At 38.9% G+C, this 18,270-nt stretch overlaps 1 protein-coding gene across 1 annotated transcript in view; it reads right to left on the reverse strand.

The window, feature by feature from the left end:
• Nucleotides 1-247: 247 nt before the first annotated feature.
• The window catches only part of GFRA1 (GDNF family receptor alpha 1), a 154,223-nt gene continuing 136,200 nt past the window's right edge, over nt 248-18,270 (reverse strand). The window contains exons 8-9 of the mRNA XM_009934620.2: nt 10,768-10,824; nt 248-8,694 (exon numbers count right to left, since the gene is read on the reverse strand). Of these exons, the coding sequence (XP_009932922.2) occupies nt 8,533-8,694; nt 10,768-10,824 (219 nt within the window). The 3' untranslated portion in view covers nt 248-8,532. The remainder of the gene's footprint in view (nt 8,695-10,767; nt 10,825-18,270) is intronic.

Genomic DNA, 18,270 nt, shown 5'->3' on the forward strand with positions numbered 1-18,270 from the left:
TTGCAGCTCTTCTGCTCCCATTGTGTGAAAACAGGAGCGAGCCCTTTCTTTCTGGCCTGGCAGGATGAAGGGGCGGGATGGGTGTGGAGGTGTGTTTGCATGCCAGAGAGTGAACAAGTATGAATAGGGCCAGCTGGCCACTCTTGTACCCATCTTTCCATCATTTCCATCTGATATTCCCTGCTCGTTGTAATTTTGCAGGCCACATTCACTGACAGAAAAAGACTAGGGAGCAAGCAAATGCACGGATATTTAAAGGGAAAAGCTTTATTTCTTATTTTCTTAGATCATAGTGGACTGTAAAACAACAGGGAACAATGAGATCAACCTTTAATAAGCTTGTTTTCCTTTCTTGTGTTTTTTTTGCCAGTCAAGCTTCCTTTTTTTTTTGTATAAATGAAAACAGAACAAACAACCAGGAAATTTTTCTCACAAAAACATGCTTTTTAATAAAAAAAGAGAATAATGTTTATTGAGAGGGATTGTTTTCTGGATATGTACAATACTAATGCAGGAGGATTATGCTAACAGAAAACGCCAAACATCATGAATTGACTTCCAAAGTGTGGACGGTCCAAAGAGCAATGTCCTCAGAGCAATGTCTAAGTCAGTCAACAGGAACAAGTGAACAGTGGTGTTTTTCTTTTACAACAAATTACCAGCCATTAGGACTGAAGACTTGACATATAACCTGCAGTGAAGATGTACAGAAATCCATAAGACAGCATAGAATTTACACAAGAAGGTTAACTATTTTTGTAAGAATTTCCTCCAGAAAATGGAAGCATGTTCTAGACACATAGTTTCTGAAAAAAAAGAAATAAAAAAAAAAGAAATAAAAAAAAAAAAGAAAAAAGCGCAGGAAAATACTAACATTGTATATCCTTGGTTCACAGTGAATGCCAGTCTTCCTGGGTCCAAATGCTACCTGTTACCTTTATCTGCAGCCTTTCTGCCTACTCTTAATTAATCTCTTTATCATTGCAATTTAACAAAAATTACTTTTATCTGAGCCTTCTCCTGCTATTTCCTCTTTGCTGCAGCTCTTGACAACTTGCACTTCACACAAAAAGTGCAGGTTTAGACATACACTCAGGTGAAAGACACATACACCTTCCCAGCATGAGTGGTTCTAATCACAGCTAATCACTTCAGCAGTAAGTAATGCCACACAAAACATCATACGAGCCCTGTTAAGCAGACACAGTAGCAATAATTTTTGGGGAGGGGATATTAATAATTGCCACCAGTTAAGTTCCCCACATGTTGCAGTGCTTTGAAGCAGTTTCTTCCACTACCTGCCTTTTGGATTATTTTTTTTCTTACCCAGAAACAACAGAGGATACTGGGAAGAGGCAGCGGTTGGGTTTATGCCTCACTTCTACTGTGACCCTCCCAGAGAGGAGGTAATGTAAAATTTAAGACCTTATTTTTGCTTTCAGTTGTTACCTCCACCTTTCTCTACAAGCAGCATGTGACTCAGATCAGTCCGAGCTCCACCTCTGAAAAGGGGGAACTGTTTCCATGGGTCAATTCATGAAATCAAACAAAAAAAAAGAAGTATGATTCCTCTGTCCCTTCTTTCTCAGCAGTGTGCTCTCTGCGGTATCTCCTACTAAAATAAATGGTGGTTCTCTAAACAGTAATTTTTGCAACTTCAGGCTTTCTCCTGTTTTTGACAAAAGCTTCCTTCTGCCATATGTATCCTATTCCATAAACATTATCAGGAAAGGACAATGATGTTTTATTTTTAAAATTACTCCAGTTTCAGCAGATTTGCTGGCTTCTGTGCTTGAAGTAGTTTATATCTCCCTGTGGTTCAGTAAATCTATGGGGTTTAGTTTTCATACCTTTTAAGCTTCCACCTAAGGACAAACACAATGGTTAAAATCAACTCCTTATTCTGTGCAGACCATCTAAAGAATTGGAGCTAGAAAGCCTGGCATGACCTCCTTGTCAGCTTGTAGCTCTGAAAAGGTTTCTTAGTGTGGTCTGAGTGAACTTCGCACTGGCTAGACGCCTGGGTGATGAAGTAGATGCAAAGGCTAGGTGCAACACAGACCAGCTAGCACCAACCTACCTCATGTTACAAAGGTGGTCAGCCAGAAGAATGCCCACTGTGGTAGTGCTTTTATGCAACTGGTCAGTAAATATGGACTGAGACTACTGACCTGAGATGCACTTAGGCTACTGGGACTGATACCAAGAACTGGCTGGCATCAGTCAACCATTTTCAGCTCTTTGGCACTTCCAAGTAGCTCAAGAGAATGAACTCAGAAAAGGGCGGTGTAAGGGCTATATTTCAGACAAGAACAAAGCAATAAAAGGCATAACATTTTTACACTTAGAACAGCAGGATTTTGAATGTCATCTCCTACTGTCAAAGCAATTTCCAGCTGAAGAAGCGATGAGGAACTTTGCATCATTAGTATCAATGCTGGAAAACTGCTTTACATGAGCTGACCAACGTGGGGGAGCAGCAGAATGCCATGACACCATCACTAATTACTTATGTTTATCCATAATATAAGTTTGTAAAATGTATGGCTTGAAGAAGCCTGAAAACAAACATGGCCTCATTTACTGGAAGCTGAATTTCCAACACTCCTGCTTAGCTTCATAAGAACTGAAAGTGCTGGGCAAGGGGTATTCAATGCTTTGGAAGATAGAAGTTCATCTGAGGTCAATTATTGTGGTATTTGGCACGAGGAATCTGAAGAAAATTGCCCTTAAATCTGTAACTCATTTCCTCCTGGTTTCTAGGAAATTCTCCTTTTGACAGATTAAAAAGTAGTGCAAAAGAATTAAAGTGTGTTGGAATCACTAAAAGCTAAGGGGAAACCTTGCTGAAGCTGGATCAGGTTTGGCTGCTGTAATCTGACTGGCAATTCACTCTTAAGTGTATGCATGGCAAAGCTCAGCTATTGGCACCTGGCAAAGGTAGAAAAGCAGAAACTGCAGCTGCTCTGGTTAAACGTGCCAATCTATAATCCAATCTATAATAGCAGAACCTATATTGATAAGAAGCGCTACTGAGAAATTAGAATCATAGAAATATAGAATTGTTTAGGTTGGAGACCATCAAGATCATCAAGTCCAACCATTAACCTAACACTGTCAATTCCACCACTAAACCATGTCCCTAAGATCCGCATCTATATGTCTTTTAAATACCTCCAGGGACAGTGCCTCAACCACTTCCCTGGGTAGCATATTCCGATGCTTGATAACTCTTTCAGTGAAGACATTTTTCCTACTATCCAATCTAAATCTCCACTGGCACAACTTGAGGCTGTTTCCTCTCATCCTACTGCTAGTTACTTGGGAGAAGACACCAACACCTGCCTCACTACAACCTCCTTTCAGGTAGTTGTAGAGAGTGATAAGGTCTCCCCTCAGCCTCCTCTTCTCCAGACTTAACAACCCCAGTTCCCTCAGCCACTCCTCATAAGACTTGTGTTCTAGCCCCTTCACCAGCCTCGTAGCCCTTCTCTGGACACGCTGACAAATTGGTTGACTCTGTGCTCGTTTAAACTTCAGATAATCTTTAGACCACATCTTCAATTTGTTGCTCTGGCTTTCACAAATGATAAAAGAGATGGAGCATCTAAGTAGGAGGTGCAGGACTTGGCTTCTGATTGAGGTGACCATATCTAATACGCATCTATTAGGCATAAATGTCCGTTGAAGGCAAACATACTCAGATGAAGAGAACATGGAACAAGGATGTATGAAAGTCAAGATAACAGCAAGTTAAAAATGGGAATTCACCACCTTCCCTGATTTTACCTTAAAAATGGACCCATCAAATTTTCCCAGTGAAACTTCTTACTCTTGAAAAAAATTACTACTTAGTGAGACTTTATCTATTTGACTGAAATTCCAACTGGAAAATACATTAGATGTATTTAAATATTTCTAAAAGAATGTGAGAGTTTAAAACTTTTTAATCCTTATTTAGTACCAAATTAAATTTCATATTCCATCTGGGGAATAGCAACGTCATGTTTTAGCTTGTTCTAGTCAAACCTGTACTAAGCAGATAAAATAGGAACTTGCAATTTCCTCCCCCTGTAAAGGTGTTGGCTGTTCAGTAGAGACATATTCCTGATCACATTTTTTCTCTCAGAAGTGAAGGTTGTAATTAAAAAAAAAAAAAAAAACAAAAAAACAACACTGAGGCAAATCTAGAAAGTGGATTACTGTAAAGTATGGATAAAACAACCTTCCAAAGTTAAAGGAGAAGCTGAAATGGCCAATAATTGAAATGTCATAGAAGGAACTGAGCTGGTAAGAAAAAGCAAATATTTAAAGATGAGAAATATTTAACAAGTCACTGGATTAATTTCTCTGCCAAGTTCATCAGAAGCAAATATATTTCTATTTGATGTCAGGGACATCGGGTAGAATCTGACTAACCTTATGGGCACAAAACAACCTTGAAGGCCTCTTTAGCCAAGAACAGTTTAAGTCCTATCAGTGAACATACATTTTTCAGTGAGGTAGATCCACCTTGGTGTTGAAGAAAAATAATTGCATTTTATAGAAGAAAGGTATAATTGCTGTAAAAATAACTGCTCATTCTTCTGTCTTTTACTGTTTGCTCTGAAGGACCTGCTGTTCCTAGCAGAATCCATCTCTTATTTCAGTGAGTCCCAGCGCTCAATATGAGATACTCCTGTCACGTGACATACACAACATTTATGTCCCTTCAGGGAGCTGTTCTGAGTTTTGCTTTTTTCCTTCACCAGTTTCTCACCATCTCTCCTCCATGGAAATATCTTTGTGATTAAGCCAACAATCACAATTAAAATTACGATTTCAAAGTGATTCCTTCTCTGTTTTCTTCTAATTGCACAGATTTCACAAAGGTTGGGTCTTAGACGCACATAATTTCTTTTCAATAGAAGGCTGGGAATAGGTCTCCAGACAGACTGTCTATGCAATGCTTTGAAATTATAAGAATGCCCATTCTTCCTAATTCTTCCTAATGACACAGTGGGAATGAAGCTACTGAGTGGAAGGTGGCCAGTGCCCCAGTGAAGATGGGTAGATGGCTCCCACTCAGTGCTCGGTAACTCCCTCCCTGTTCTCTTGAAGCAGCCATGATCTCAGAGAGTGGAGTCAGCGAAACAAGGGCTGAACTCCACGTCATGGACCAAATCCCTGCGCTGACACTCCTGCAGGACTGCTGCCCGCTGGCGGATGTCACTGCCTGCACCGGGGTGGAGGAAAGCCTCAATTCCTGTTGTTTTCACTAATATCTAAAAGGTTCGTCTTCAGCGCCTCTTTCATTGGACTAACTTGTGGAATTAGTATCTATGTTAAGGAGTACAAAACCTTAGTTATATATTTCAGTTCAATCTGAATTTTATCTTTGTGTGTACTACTTTTAAGAAGAAACAAACTCGATAATCAGGTTATCTGACATGGCAGAGTAGACACTCCTTATAATACTAGTAACAATATCTGTTCCATTTTTCAAAAGAAAAAGATGATTTGTATATGTTTACGGCAGCCCATGATTCAATTTACACACAACTGAATTGGCTGAATTTACAATTTAAATGGTAGATCATCTGTATGTACATCCTGTATTTGGACAGCTCCTACATTATTGTTCTATTGATAATGTATTAAAGGAATATATAAAGCCCAGCCTAAGCTTGTTCATTGAGCACTCAACAGATGGCATTTTAGCGACTGAAAGGGGAAAAAAATTAAACAGTTTGCATACTTCAGTACTGTAGGAAATGACTGCATTGACAAGGTCACCACGCTGAATTGACACCATCCACACCACATCCAACTTCTAAAAATCCTCCAATATTTGCAATGATGATGCCTGTGAAAGCCTCATTAAGTGTCAGACTCTTAGGGGTTTTTTTTTCCTGTTGCCTGTTTAATAACCAATTTTTTTTTTTTTAATTAAGAATTCAGTATGCTTTTAATTTACACAGGAAAAAAGCTTGAGTGCTCTGTTTTGTTTGTGGTAATATGGCTAGCTGTATAAAATGCCATTTCTTCCTCTACTACATACATAATGGTATTTGCAAAGGTAACTCTCGTTGAAACAGATAACTAGCAATTTCTCTTGTAATCAGAAGCTAATTAGGTTGTTGTTTACAGTATAAGTGGTCAATAGCTTTTATTCTGAATCACCAGTGTCAAACCTCTAATAATTGTTATTAAATGTAATAGAGATACTGTAATCAAATGAAATGTAAAAAATCTTCAAAACGTATGCACTATACTGGGAGGTTTTTAAAATTCCTGATACTGCTTAAAATGTTTAATGTGCTGAACACAAATGATATTTTAAAGAAAGCTTCATGGATCGAAGATGGATTTTATAATTGTAATGTTTACGAATTTGTTTTGAAAATATTTTTAATTGGATAACGTCAGACTTTTGAGTTATAATGCTATGTTCATTAGCATTTCAATAAGTTATATTATCAACTCTTTTTGATATAATTTGATTTATTTTTAAAATGATGAATCTCGTAATCTTTTTTCTGTTTTCAGTAGTTTTCAGTAATTTGATTAGCTTCTGCAAGAAGAGCAACAGGAACCACATGGGTTTTGTTGGTAATGATGTGCTATGTATTCCTTCTCCGAAAGCAGCCCTGATGCCTTTGAAAGTAATTTGCAGTTTCTTATCAGTACAGAATTAAAGAGCAATATTGTCTAATTTGTTATGTTCAGTGGCACAGAGTACCCTAGAATTCTATCACACACACAGTGCTTTGAAACCTGTATTATTTGATCCTAATCAAGAGTACATAAGTGAATTTCAGAATTTATGAAAGTGTTTATTATTAGCTAAGAAAAAGCTCAGAAGATGAACTTGTCAATAGGTTTAATAATCTCTTAGTAAGATGTGTATTTTTCACACTCCCAAACTTCACTACAGCTTATAAAACAGTAATTTATACTTCATAGTTGTATTGCAAATAACTGATCTGGACATTTCAGAGCAGGCCTGGGCATAATTGTGTAAATCTCAGTGTAAATGTGTAAATTCAACAGGATGAACTCCTTGCTTGGCAAAGTTATCTTCTACTTTCAATAGAAACAAAAACTGATTACTGTTGATCATTTAGACATAACTGCTTGTAACAGTCAACAAGCCATCACAGTAAGGTATAAAGACAGCCCTCAGAAGAAATGCTGCCTATTTGATGACATTTAAAGCTTTAAAGAATTCCTTGTAGATACCGCAGGAAATCGTCTTGAGCCAGCAGCAGCTGTCAATGTCACTGAATGAAAACCAATGTGATCAAATCATGTATACTGGCAATATTGCCATCCAAACCATTAAAATAATTTATGGAACTGGTCTTGCAAACAGTTCATCATGTCAGCAATGCCAAGGTCTGCAGCAGGAACTACCAGGGTGAGAAAAGCCTGTCACATGGGTGACGCTGCCTCGTAAATGGATCAACAATTCTTTTGTGTTGATTTTAGCAATCTAAGAAATAAAACACAATTGAACTGGTATCCTACTACCTCTTTTCCCTCTACAATGTTGTCATTAGAGAAGTAAGGCATGAAGTCGCTGTAACTTTTTTGAGATGACATTGTCAGCTGTGTATAAACAGATAATGCTGTTTTAGCAGAGCAAATAAATTGTATGCAATTTTTATTAAACAAACAGTATAATAACTGGATTATATTATCACAATGGAAGCACAGAAGACCATAGACTGTACAGCTGAAACCCTGTAGCAAAATTTGTTTCTACTGTTTATCCTCAAATTTAAACAAACATACCTTTATCAAGCTTTCACAATGGCTGCTTCTTGTTAATTTAAAGAATCTTCACCCTTGTTAAGGCTAGATGATTATAATTAAAAGATAAATGTACTGTTAGAAAGTTCTATGTCACACTATTTTAATGAGAATTTAACTGAAAGACGTACATGACACCTGTATGTGAATTATAATGGCTTCTCAGCAGGGAACGCAGAATCACTTACAGTACGTAAACATTTAAAGAGGAAAATGCTAATACGCTGAAGGACTTTAACGTCAGTAGCAATTCATCAAATGAAGAAGTTTCATAAAGTCCACTCTCTGGGAGAACATTCACCATTAGACAAAAGCCTGGCATCCTTGATAGTCTGAAGTTCAATCAATTTGAAAACCAAAACCACTCAATGAGATAAATAGGATCTTAAGAAAACTGCCATCCTCCTTCTCAGGTAAAACCCAGAATCAAAGTAACAATTATTAAAATAATCCAACCAGGTCGCTTTACAGGCAAATTTACACTCTGTCTTTTTAAAATACTGCATGCCCAAAAGCCTTTTGGGTTTGGAATGTAGCACTGCACCAAGTATTTCACAAAGCCTCTAAATATCACAAGAAGCTTTTTTAGAGAGAGAGAAAAAAAATTCCAGCTGACTGAAACTGTTCTAGCAGGAGTGCCTCAGCTTAGCTCCCAGACCTGGAATTCCAGATAAACAACAGAAGACAGGAAACAGATTTTTTTTGTTTTTTTTTTTTTACACGTCCGTTTGAATGCAGCTACAAGATGACTGATGAGCTTAGGAACAAACAGAGTGAGAGTGCAAGTGTCATCAGAGTGAGCGGTGTGCTTAGATAGAGGCTTCTAGGAGGAGCGAGCGAATTCTCCGAAGATATGTGACTGGTGGAGACTCCTGCTGTGTTGTCTTTCCCAATAGCATTCTGCAAGACACAATACTTTCCTCGGTCACCATTACACATTTTCATTGCAAAATATTTCAATCTCAACATGAAATTCATCTTTTGTTTGTTCGTGTCCCACCCTCCACTGTTAATAATATATCACTGTCACAGATCGCAAGATACAAAAGGCATAAAACCAGATATTACAATGACAGTATTTTAAAGTTAGTTTAAAAGATAAAAACACCAGTACAGCACAATTAAAAAAAAAAGAGGAAAGTATTAAAAATTCCCTACTTTAGCAGTGGTTCCATGTGTAAAACCTACCTCTGTTAAGTACGGCAATTTTTTTAGCCATCTGTTTATCATTCCAGTTCATTTTAAAAAGCAAATGCAGGACCCACAGTGAAACTGCAACTTCTGCATAATCACTAGAACAACTTTATTTGATAACAAGTTACTTCTGGATAACAATAGACAAAAACTAATCCATGGGATCAGAAAAAATAGAGGTTTCTAGCTTACAAAAAAATTTCTTTCTCAAGCCTTTTTTCCATTAATTGATGCATTACTTACATGCCTTGTCTTCTTTGCCTCAATAATCAAGCAGTACGCATATGCAAATACAGATTGGGAGACTATGGTGAGCTATTTAAGCAGGAGGTCCAACAGGAATATTTCTCATTGCTTATCATCTTCAGTTTTAAAAAAGAATGAATGGGTGTAATCACAGAATCAGAATGATTTAGACTAGAAGGGACCTCTAAGGTCATTAAGTCCAACCCACTCAGTGCAAAGTTGCTCAGACCCTGTCCACTCAGGACTTGAAAATCTCGAAGGACACAGCTTCTACAAAAGCGACAAGCCTCCCCCCAGCCTGGAGAGGCGATGCGCCAAGGTACAAGCTGGAAGTACCCAGAAGAGCAGACACAAAGAATGAGCAGTCAGCATCAGTTTCCACAGGAATGACTGTCTTCAGAACCAGGGAGGCATTCACCAGTGAATCTCCATGCTGTTCCCTCCCTTTGCTATCACCCGCTAGGACTAGCTAACTGGAAGGCCTTGAGATGCAAACTGTTAGAAGTAGTAGAGGCATTGATGGAATTATCATTATATTCTTCCATAAACTCAATCCTGGGTATTTGCTTTTTGGAAACTGTCACAGACAGGGTATGGGATAAGACAGATCAGCAGTTCTTGCAGTAAGCTGCAGTTACTAGGGTCTTCTTGTGAAAGGTCTTTTAGCCAGCACAAGCTGTCAAAAGATCTGTTAACGTCACTGTATCGTCCCTCACACGTTATTAGGCTTCATTCTAGTATCTACAGGAAATTTTTAATAGAACCTAAAGAATTAGGAATAGGCTACAGAACTGTCATTGTTTAGAAGATCTGTGCAAATATGGACTGGTGAAAGGGAACCTGAAACATATGGTCACATCCAATTTGGTGGCTTATGCAAGCACAGCTGGTCTTGCTCTGGTGCCTAGGCTATGTGCTTCCACATTGTAAAAATCAATTTATGTACATCACTAATTATTAAGCTTCCTGAGAGACTCAGTACAAAGGATATGGACTGACAGACATAGAAACTGATGTAATGTTTGCGTCTGAAGGGGACCTTGGAGGTCAGGCTGAGCAGGCTACTCAAACAGCACTGGGAGTTTCACATCTCTTGGGGCTGTCAATCTCTCTTCTGATGTATAAGCAGCACATCTCCTGATGTGAACATCATTTCATGCCCTAAATTGGTAATTTTTGTTAGCCACAGAATGGTGCCCAGTATATTTCTGTGTACTTGTTAAAAGCCATATCATCTTGTGTTCCAGCAGATTATTAACTAATTATACTTGCTCAGTGCAATGGTAATTACCATGGGATCTGCCTAAACATGTACCACAGAGCTATTAAAATATAAAGTCAGCAGAGGCCACTTTGAGCCCAGCTCCAGGTTTCTGAGTAAGATCAGTCTTTAATACATCATGGTATTCAAATGTAACAATACTAACAAGACTTTAGTGTGAGGTAAGCCCATCATAATCTTGACATACTTTGAACATTTTCTGTGATGGGGAGACACCTGTGCTGTGAAATACACAGGACCCACACTCTTACCTCATTCAGACAGAGCTCTGTATCTACAGATTCATTGGATTTCCGCTTCTTCTGTGCCTACGAACAAATGCAAAATTTATTCTCTGTACAAGTTATATATACAGCAGCACAAAACAATTAGATACATTTGCATGGGTCGTCATACTCCTATAATTTTGACACTGACTTACACATGATTAGCAAATAAACTCTCCAAATGTAACCACATGTTTTCCAATAACATTTACGTTCTGATTTGAATTTACAGCAAGACTTCAAACAGTCTGCTAAGGGTACTCAGTAATTACAATAATGAGTGCCATCAGCTGGAGAGAACATGTTCTATTCTGTGGCCCCTTAAAAATGATGCTGGATGCTCATGAGAAGAAATGAAATATGACAGTTGATAATTATCATAATACCACTGCATAGTAATGAAAAATCTATCATATTCCTCAGTTTTAGGAAAATATACAAGACAGGACTATTTTATCCTTAAGGATTCTTGCAATTTCTCCAAGTGTTCTTATGAAAACACAAATATAATTTTAATATATTACATGGCTGCCAGAGTCTCTTCTAGGAAGTTTCAAAAAGAACATTTAATGCCTTTTAACATATATACCTGTGAGTCAAATTGAGTTGTTTGTTTCCATTGCGTTCACTGATTATTCTACATGGAATATTATTAAATGCAGGAATATTCAGACAATCACAGTCTAAAAAATGAATCTAATGTATCTTCAGCCATGTCTTCTGATGAGCATCCAGCTGTTGCTATTATTGTCTGCTCTCCACAGCGACTCAAGTAAGAAACGGTTCTGGTGGCAGAATCACACAAAATGAAAGCAACAGTGTGCGCTCTGTCTAGCATCGTGCAGTGTTTAATATTTCCATCGCCCAAGTGAACGTGACTGGGTTGGGAGTTTTCTGCTTTTCTATAATAGCAATAGCAATCCCCATGGTGCTGAAGGTATTTTCAATAAATGGTGCTGTGGTGGATTTAAGCACTTTGGTGATTCTCAATATCATTTCTTTCTTTGTATATTCCAGAAATGTAAACAGCACTCTTTTATAGGAGCTAATAGTGTTAAATGTACAGTCAAGTCTTAGAAGACTGGGATTTACACACTGAAACTATTGACTGCACCGAGCACATCTGATACTTCCTGGCAGTTTTGTTGGTTGGACTTGCAATTTCTTCCCTGTAAAAAATGAGGATCTGTATCTCACTGTGTTGCATTCATTTTACACTACAGAATCCCACTGGTTTTGTCAGAGATGGACTGGACTAAAGCTGATGTGAGGAAGCGCTGAGCATTCTGATTTAACAAATTTAAAAAAATTCAGTTCCATGTATGGCTATTTTATTTTATATCTGGGAGCCATTAGTGCTGCTTATGGACACAAAATAGTCTTCGCCCTAATTACTGATTTTAAAATCCAAATGAAGCAATTAAACTCCTCATTAGGAAGCACATTCCTTGCTTTTCATTATACTTTTATATTTGTAAATAGATATATTAGAGACAACTGAAAAACTAAAACAGCTGGGATTGAAGAGAAAGACAGCTTAGCTATAGTAAGAATGCATACTGTATATAGGTTGACAGCTTTCAAATATATGACAAAATAATAGCTCAATTCATTAATAAACATCCTACGTGAAATCTCTCTTACAAACCCTTTCTTCTAACTAGTACCACTAAAGTGGTTACGATAAGCATAAATTTAACTATCTAAATGGAAAAAGAAAAGCCTGGAAGTAAATTTGCTGCAACAAGAAGCAATACAGTGAAGCCTTCCTGCCATGTTTGCAGTGATGGTGGTATTCATAGAGGTGAGGAAACCTCTTTTATTCGCAACTGGGTAGATTTCAACTCCTATATGGCTGGCTCCAAGAAGACAGGTAAAGAAGTAGAAACCGGATTTCAGTCCTGGTTTTCTAAGCACTCGTACTACATTGCATTGGAACGTGAGGCTTCAGAGCAGGTAGGAGTATCTATTCACACAAGTATCTGTCTATTGGAAACACTGTGCTTTCCTCCTTACACCTGCTTTGGATTCATAACACCGTGCTAACTACAAGTCTACTCTTTGTAGTTGGTCTCAACACCAAAGTTAGAATTTATGTTCCTTCTGTACCGTGTTTCTAAAATGAGAAAGGAGAAAAATAATGTATTTTGTCTATACACAGTAAAGTCTCCCTTTACTTTATTCATCCTGATAAACAATAGAGTGCAGCAGCTAAAATATATTTACCTTTGAGAACACCTTTTTAAGGGTAAAATCAACAGCTAGAAAGAAAATCAACATAAAAAAAAAAGCTTTTCAATCATTCTGATCAATATTCCCTAGCTTTCTTTTGGGAGGTAATACTTCTCTGTATCCATATACTTAATGCAGTCATTCTAATATCCACCCCACTTATTCACATGCATCCTCTATTATAAAGTCCTCCTTTCTTGGAATTGAAAAGTAATTTTAATAATCAGGTAGGCTTTTCTCTTATCAAAACAGAGAGGACAATATCTTCCATTTAAAAATACAGCAAAAATGCAACCTTTTTTGGTGGAGGGTGAAGGCAGAGGGAAAGAAAAAACTATCATTTTGAGGATGAGATGAGACATTATATGCCAAGTTTCAAATTGGTAGAGTACGTTTTTACTGTTGAGTTATAAACCTGTAAAAACGGGTTGTAATGGAAATGCTGGCATAGGCTGCACTACTATAATACAACAGTGCATCACTAAATCACAAGTAATATAAGAAAATCCCACCTGCCTGTTGAAGAGAGTGCTGTAGAAAGTGTGTGTCCTGTAATTACAGCCTAAGGGGAAAATTCTTCCTGCCCTACTCTTGGGCAGAAAGGACTCCATATGTAACAGAACTGCTGTATTTGAGCTACAGTGAGTGAACACCTTATCAGAGGTCAAAAAATCAGGGCTTGGAGGTTATGCTGATAGCCTTGGTGGAAGTACACCCAGGCTGGGAGACATGCATTTGAATTATGAAGGATATCCTCAGCCATCAGATATTTACCTTACAACATCTTCCATTATCCAAAAAGATTAAACAACAGAAATGTGTGCCCATCACGTACAGCTGCAGATAATTCTGACTGGAAATATCTAGGCCATCAACAAATTTGGGAAATGAGAGCTGTTCACTATACAAGATGCCAAAGATTCACTGCCAACCCCCATCTCGGGTCTCCTACATGCCTACCATACAGCCAAGAAGGCACCTTCAAAGGTGTTAGAAGTACCTAATTCCACAGGAGTAAAACAGCACACACAAATGGCTAGTAAGTCTGTATTCAAATTCATATTTTTTTTAATTTTAATATAAAGCTCTTATCTGGTGACAAAAAGATCTATGGGAGTTTCATCATTAAGCAAAACACAAGTAGGTTTGGGCTGATAAAAATAATAGTTAAAAAAACAGTGAAAGAAAAGCAGCTTAAAATAACTGGTTAAGCATATGGGAAGAGGAATGAAATCTTTTCTACTGAGGTAAAATAGCATTTGCTAATGACTTCTACACTCAGCTGTGACATGCCTCTGACTGGAAAACAAAGTTATGCAAGATGGGTTGACACTCACCCCAGCTTCGCAGGGAACTATAATTCAGTCATGCGGGCTACTCTGACGAAGCTGCCCCCATACTGCCAACAACCTTGCACTCACTTAAGCCTTTATATGCTGTAAAAATGAACATCTGCTTTTACAGAGAATCTTACCACTCTGGTAGCACAAGCAACAGATGATATTTAGAGATAATCATATTCATGCACCTCCTGATGAGCTTCAGTACCCTGCACATTAGTCATACAAGCCTTGTCTTGGACTTCGCAACATTTAGCTTTTAATATTTGAACTAAAGTGCTGGACTTAGTCAAGGGCTGGTAGAGAAATCAACTGCATGCCCAGAAAAGAAAAAACTCTCACGATCAGAAGTAAAATATTACTTTTTTTCTTTCCTAGAAAGAAAGGAGAATCAGGACTGGCAGAAGAGCTAGTGGTTTTCTGAAAGGAGAAAAGAATATTGCATATAGAGATATTTCTCCTCCAGACAACTCTGTGGACCTCCATGTTTCCCTCTAATCCCAGTGCCTCCTAGATGAGTTCAGTCATACGTCCTTGATCAGACACACCCTTACCTAGTATTTTCTTGCCCTGCACCTAATAACCATCCATCATAAGATCCTCCCAAACCTAGTAATTCTCTGCTTCCCATCCCCCAAATTCCCCGTTCTCCATCCTTCACAGACATTACAGCTCTGGATTTATTCCCAGAAATGCTATCTTGCAATTATGCATCCAGCTTCTACAAATCACGCCACTACATGGTTAATCAATGCATTAAACACTGCAGCTGTATCTCACCAGGAGTCAGTACACGCATTCATTATGCCTTGTCATCCAGCAGTATTTTTATATATCTACTACATCATGCATCTCTGTGTTACTCACAGCAAGGAAAAGGTCTGAGTGGGGATGGCTCCAAACGGAGGTGAGCTTTAATTTGGAGGGAGGGGAGGGAAAGAGAAGCACGTAAAGGGAGCTGAACTTGTTGGACCTGAATGCAAACAGGCACAGAGCGAGCATCCGAACTTGGAAACCAGCCCCTTGCTGTTAGCTACACACTTTGGGCCTTATGTGCTTTATGGAACATATTGCTTAGACATTACAGTGAGAGACAACAGAAGTATCATTATGATAGATATCTGCTATGTGGGTTGTTTTTTCCGCTAATTTTAATGAGCGTGCCTTTGTCCTCTCCTGAGATGCCTGGTTAGTTATGCTCATATTAACAAGCCTTTCTGAAAAAGAGGGACAAATCTCCCAGAACACATCCTTCAGATGACCACGCTTCTGAAGTAGCTGTAACAAATGAAGGTTCTTGTTCTTTTTGTTCTTCTCTTGTGCTGATTAGAAAGATTTACTATGCAACTAACCTGCTTTTTTAACAGCGGGACACAAACAATAAGCAGAGAAATATACAGACTGTAAAAATGCAATCAGTTTAACTCTTCTGCGCTCACTAAGCGGTAGGTGCATCTATCACAACTGTCAATAGTATTTTCTTATTAGCACAGTAGTACTATGCCACACTGGAGTATAAATTACTTTCAACAGGGCAGATAAGCAAAGTGCAGGTCAGAGACACAGGCCACTACAATAAGAATCCAATTCAGCACAGAGTAATTTTGAAAGCCATACCATATAGCCAGCGTGCAAAGCTACTTAGGGTACAAAAACAATCAGCTTTGCACAATCCTACAACAAAGAAGTCAGATTTTCTTCTGCTTTTTTTTTTTTTTTTTTTTTTTTTTTTTCTGTGCTGAATCAGCCCTCAATACACAAGCTTGGGGCATGAAATTATCAGTCGCCATTCTGCATAAAAGCACTACAGTGCTGTCATCCTACTCTACAGAGTGAAGAAAGTATCTCTGAAAAACAAGCATTACCAAGACACTGCTGGCACTACTCTCCAAAGCTGTGTAGATAACACCCAGCACAGTAAGAACCAAATCACAACTTTTCAGCTGGGAGACATTAAATAAAGCAAATCAATTATCCCCTTGTGCCCAAATACGCACTGGGGAAACACACACCCAAGAGCTTTCCAGGCTGCAGTGTAGTGCAACCAACAGTTTAGCAGCCAGTCCCTTTAGATCCCATCACCTCCCAGCACTAAGGTCCTGTCCCCCATAGCTTTGTACCTGTCCTAAAATCACACTGTTTGTCCTCGTTCTCCTACAGCGTGTTGTCTGATGTTCCCCTGCAGCTTTGCCCGAGCCGGGCAGGACAGCCGACCCCCAACAGTCCTGAGCACTGCAAGACGCCCCAATGCTCTGGCTTTCTTAGGGGAACACACAATGCATTTAAAAAGTCCCCTTATCCCTCAGCATTAATAGATTCTTGCTGGTTTTGAGTACTTAAGCATCAGAAACAAGAATCAGAGGGCAACCTCAAAGCAGGGAGGTTTGTTTTCTGGTCAGGAAAGGGAAAAAGGGATGGCTGGTCTCCTGAGATCATTTCCATGCATTCCTTCAGGAGGAAAGGGGATTAAAAAGAAAAGGCTTCACCCCAGGGCAGTCCAGAGGAATCCTCTCGGAAGAGGGGCTGGGACACACGTAGGTCCCTGTTTTGCTACAGCCAGCTTTCCAGCTCTTCAGTAACCAAGGAGGTAGTGCTGCCCAGTCTCTTCCAGACAGGGCAGGTGGGCTGGGAATGGTGTCTCTTCCCCAGACCACTGGCTAACAATGGATCAAATTAGCTCTGGTCTAATGATGGATCAAATTAGTTCTGTAGCACTGCTCAGTCTCTTCTGGACACGGCCATGTGGGCCGAGAACGGTGTCTCTTCCCCAGACCATAGGGTAATGATGGATCAAATGAGCTCTGGTCTAACAGGTGCCCAGTGCACAGACCTGCGTCTCTTGATAGCTGTAGCTAGAAACATATTTTGCAGCAGACATGACTTCAGACATCTGAGAAACAGGCCTATTAGTTGATAAGTCCAATACAGGCAGAGGAACACCTTCTCCCTCCAACCTCTTCAATCTTAAAATTATGAGGAAATTTGATTGGGGTGGTGAGGTGGGGGGTTGGCAGTAATCCTCCCAAAATGAGCAGAAACAAGTGTGGAAAGAAGGAAAGATGACCCGTACTGTTAGAATTATTGTTGGACCATTCCCAGATCCTTATGTTAGCAAAGATGAGACCTAATTAAGCCCCATCTCTCACTGCACTTATATGGCTGGGATAACATGGCACAAAAACTGCCTAACAGCAATCTTAAAGGTTTTATAAAAAACAGATCCTATCAGAAACACCAAACTGATCAAACAGCTTACAAGGACCAGACACAGAGATCTTCAAATATTTATTTCAAGCAATTAGTCTCCCCGTGAGCCCAGCACAAAATACGACACCCAGCCAAGACACCAAACTGACTGACTTACCTTTCATGGCAGTACAGTAATGTGCTAACAATTTTGTTTTCGTGTTCAGTCATTCGTTTATCTCGGGAAAATGAATTTCTATAGTCCTAGATTCTTGCTCCTATTTTTAGGGGATATTATGCAGTTCTCCTAATATGGTCTTTTTATGGATTTGCCTCAAGCAAATATTTTTGCATTAAGAAGGGCAGAGGAGAAAACAGAATACTAAAAAGCATAGACAGAGTAAGTTTTGTTAGGTTAACATCTCAATGGCTTAGGCTGCTTAGGTTTTCTTTTTTTTTTTGTCTCTAGTTATAAAACTGAGCAGCATGTAATTCAAAGTCAAGTTGTTTGGGATTTTATTAGTAAAACTCATTTCCCTAGTGAGACACCACAGCTATCAACCCAGTGTCATACACAGCAGTTACAGGTAGCATCTGGCTGTTGCGCACTGAACAGCATCTGAAGGAAAGCAGCATGGACACAGAGCCATTACAATCCCAGTTAAAGGACGTACTCAGCTTTTCATTTTGAACAAAGGTAAGCCACTGAAGAACTGCCGATCCCACAACA

The sequence above is a fragment of the Opisthocomus hoazin genome, chromosome 6 (assembly GCF_030867145.1).
Source record: "Opisthocomus hoazin isolate bOpiHoa1 chromosome 6, bOpiHoa1.hap1, whole genome shotgun sequence".
Classification (NCBI taxonomy): Eukaryota; Metazoa; Chordata; class Aves; order Opisthocomiformes; family Opisthocomidae; genus Opisthocomus; species Opisthocomus hoazin.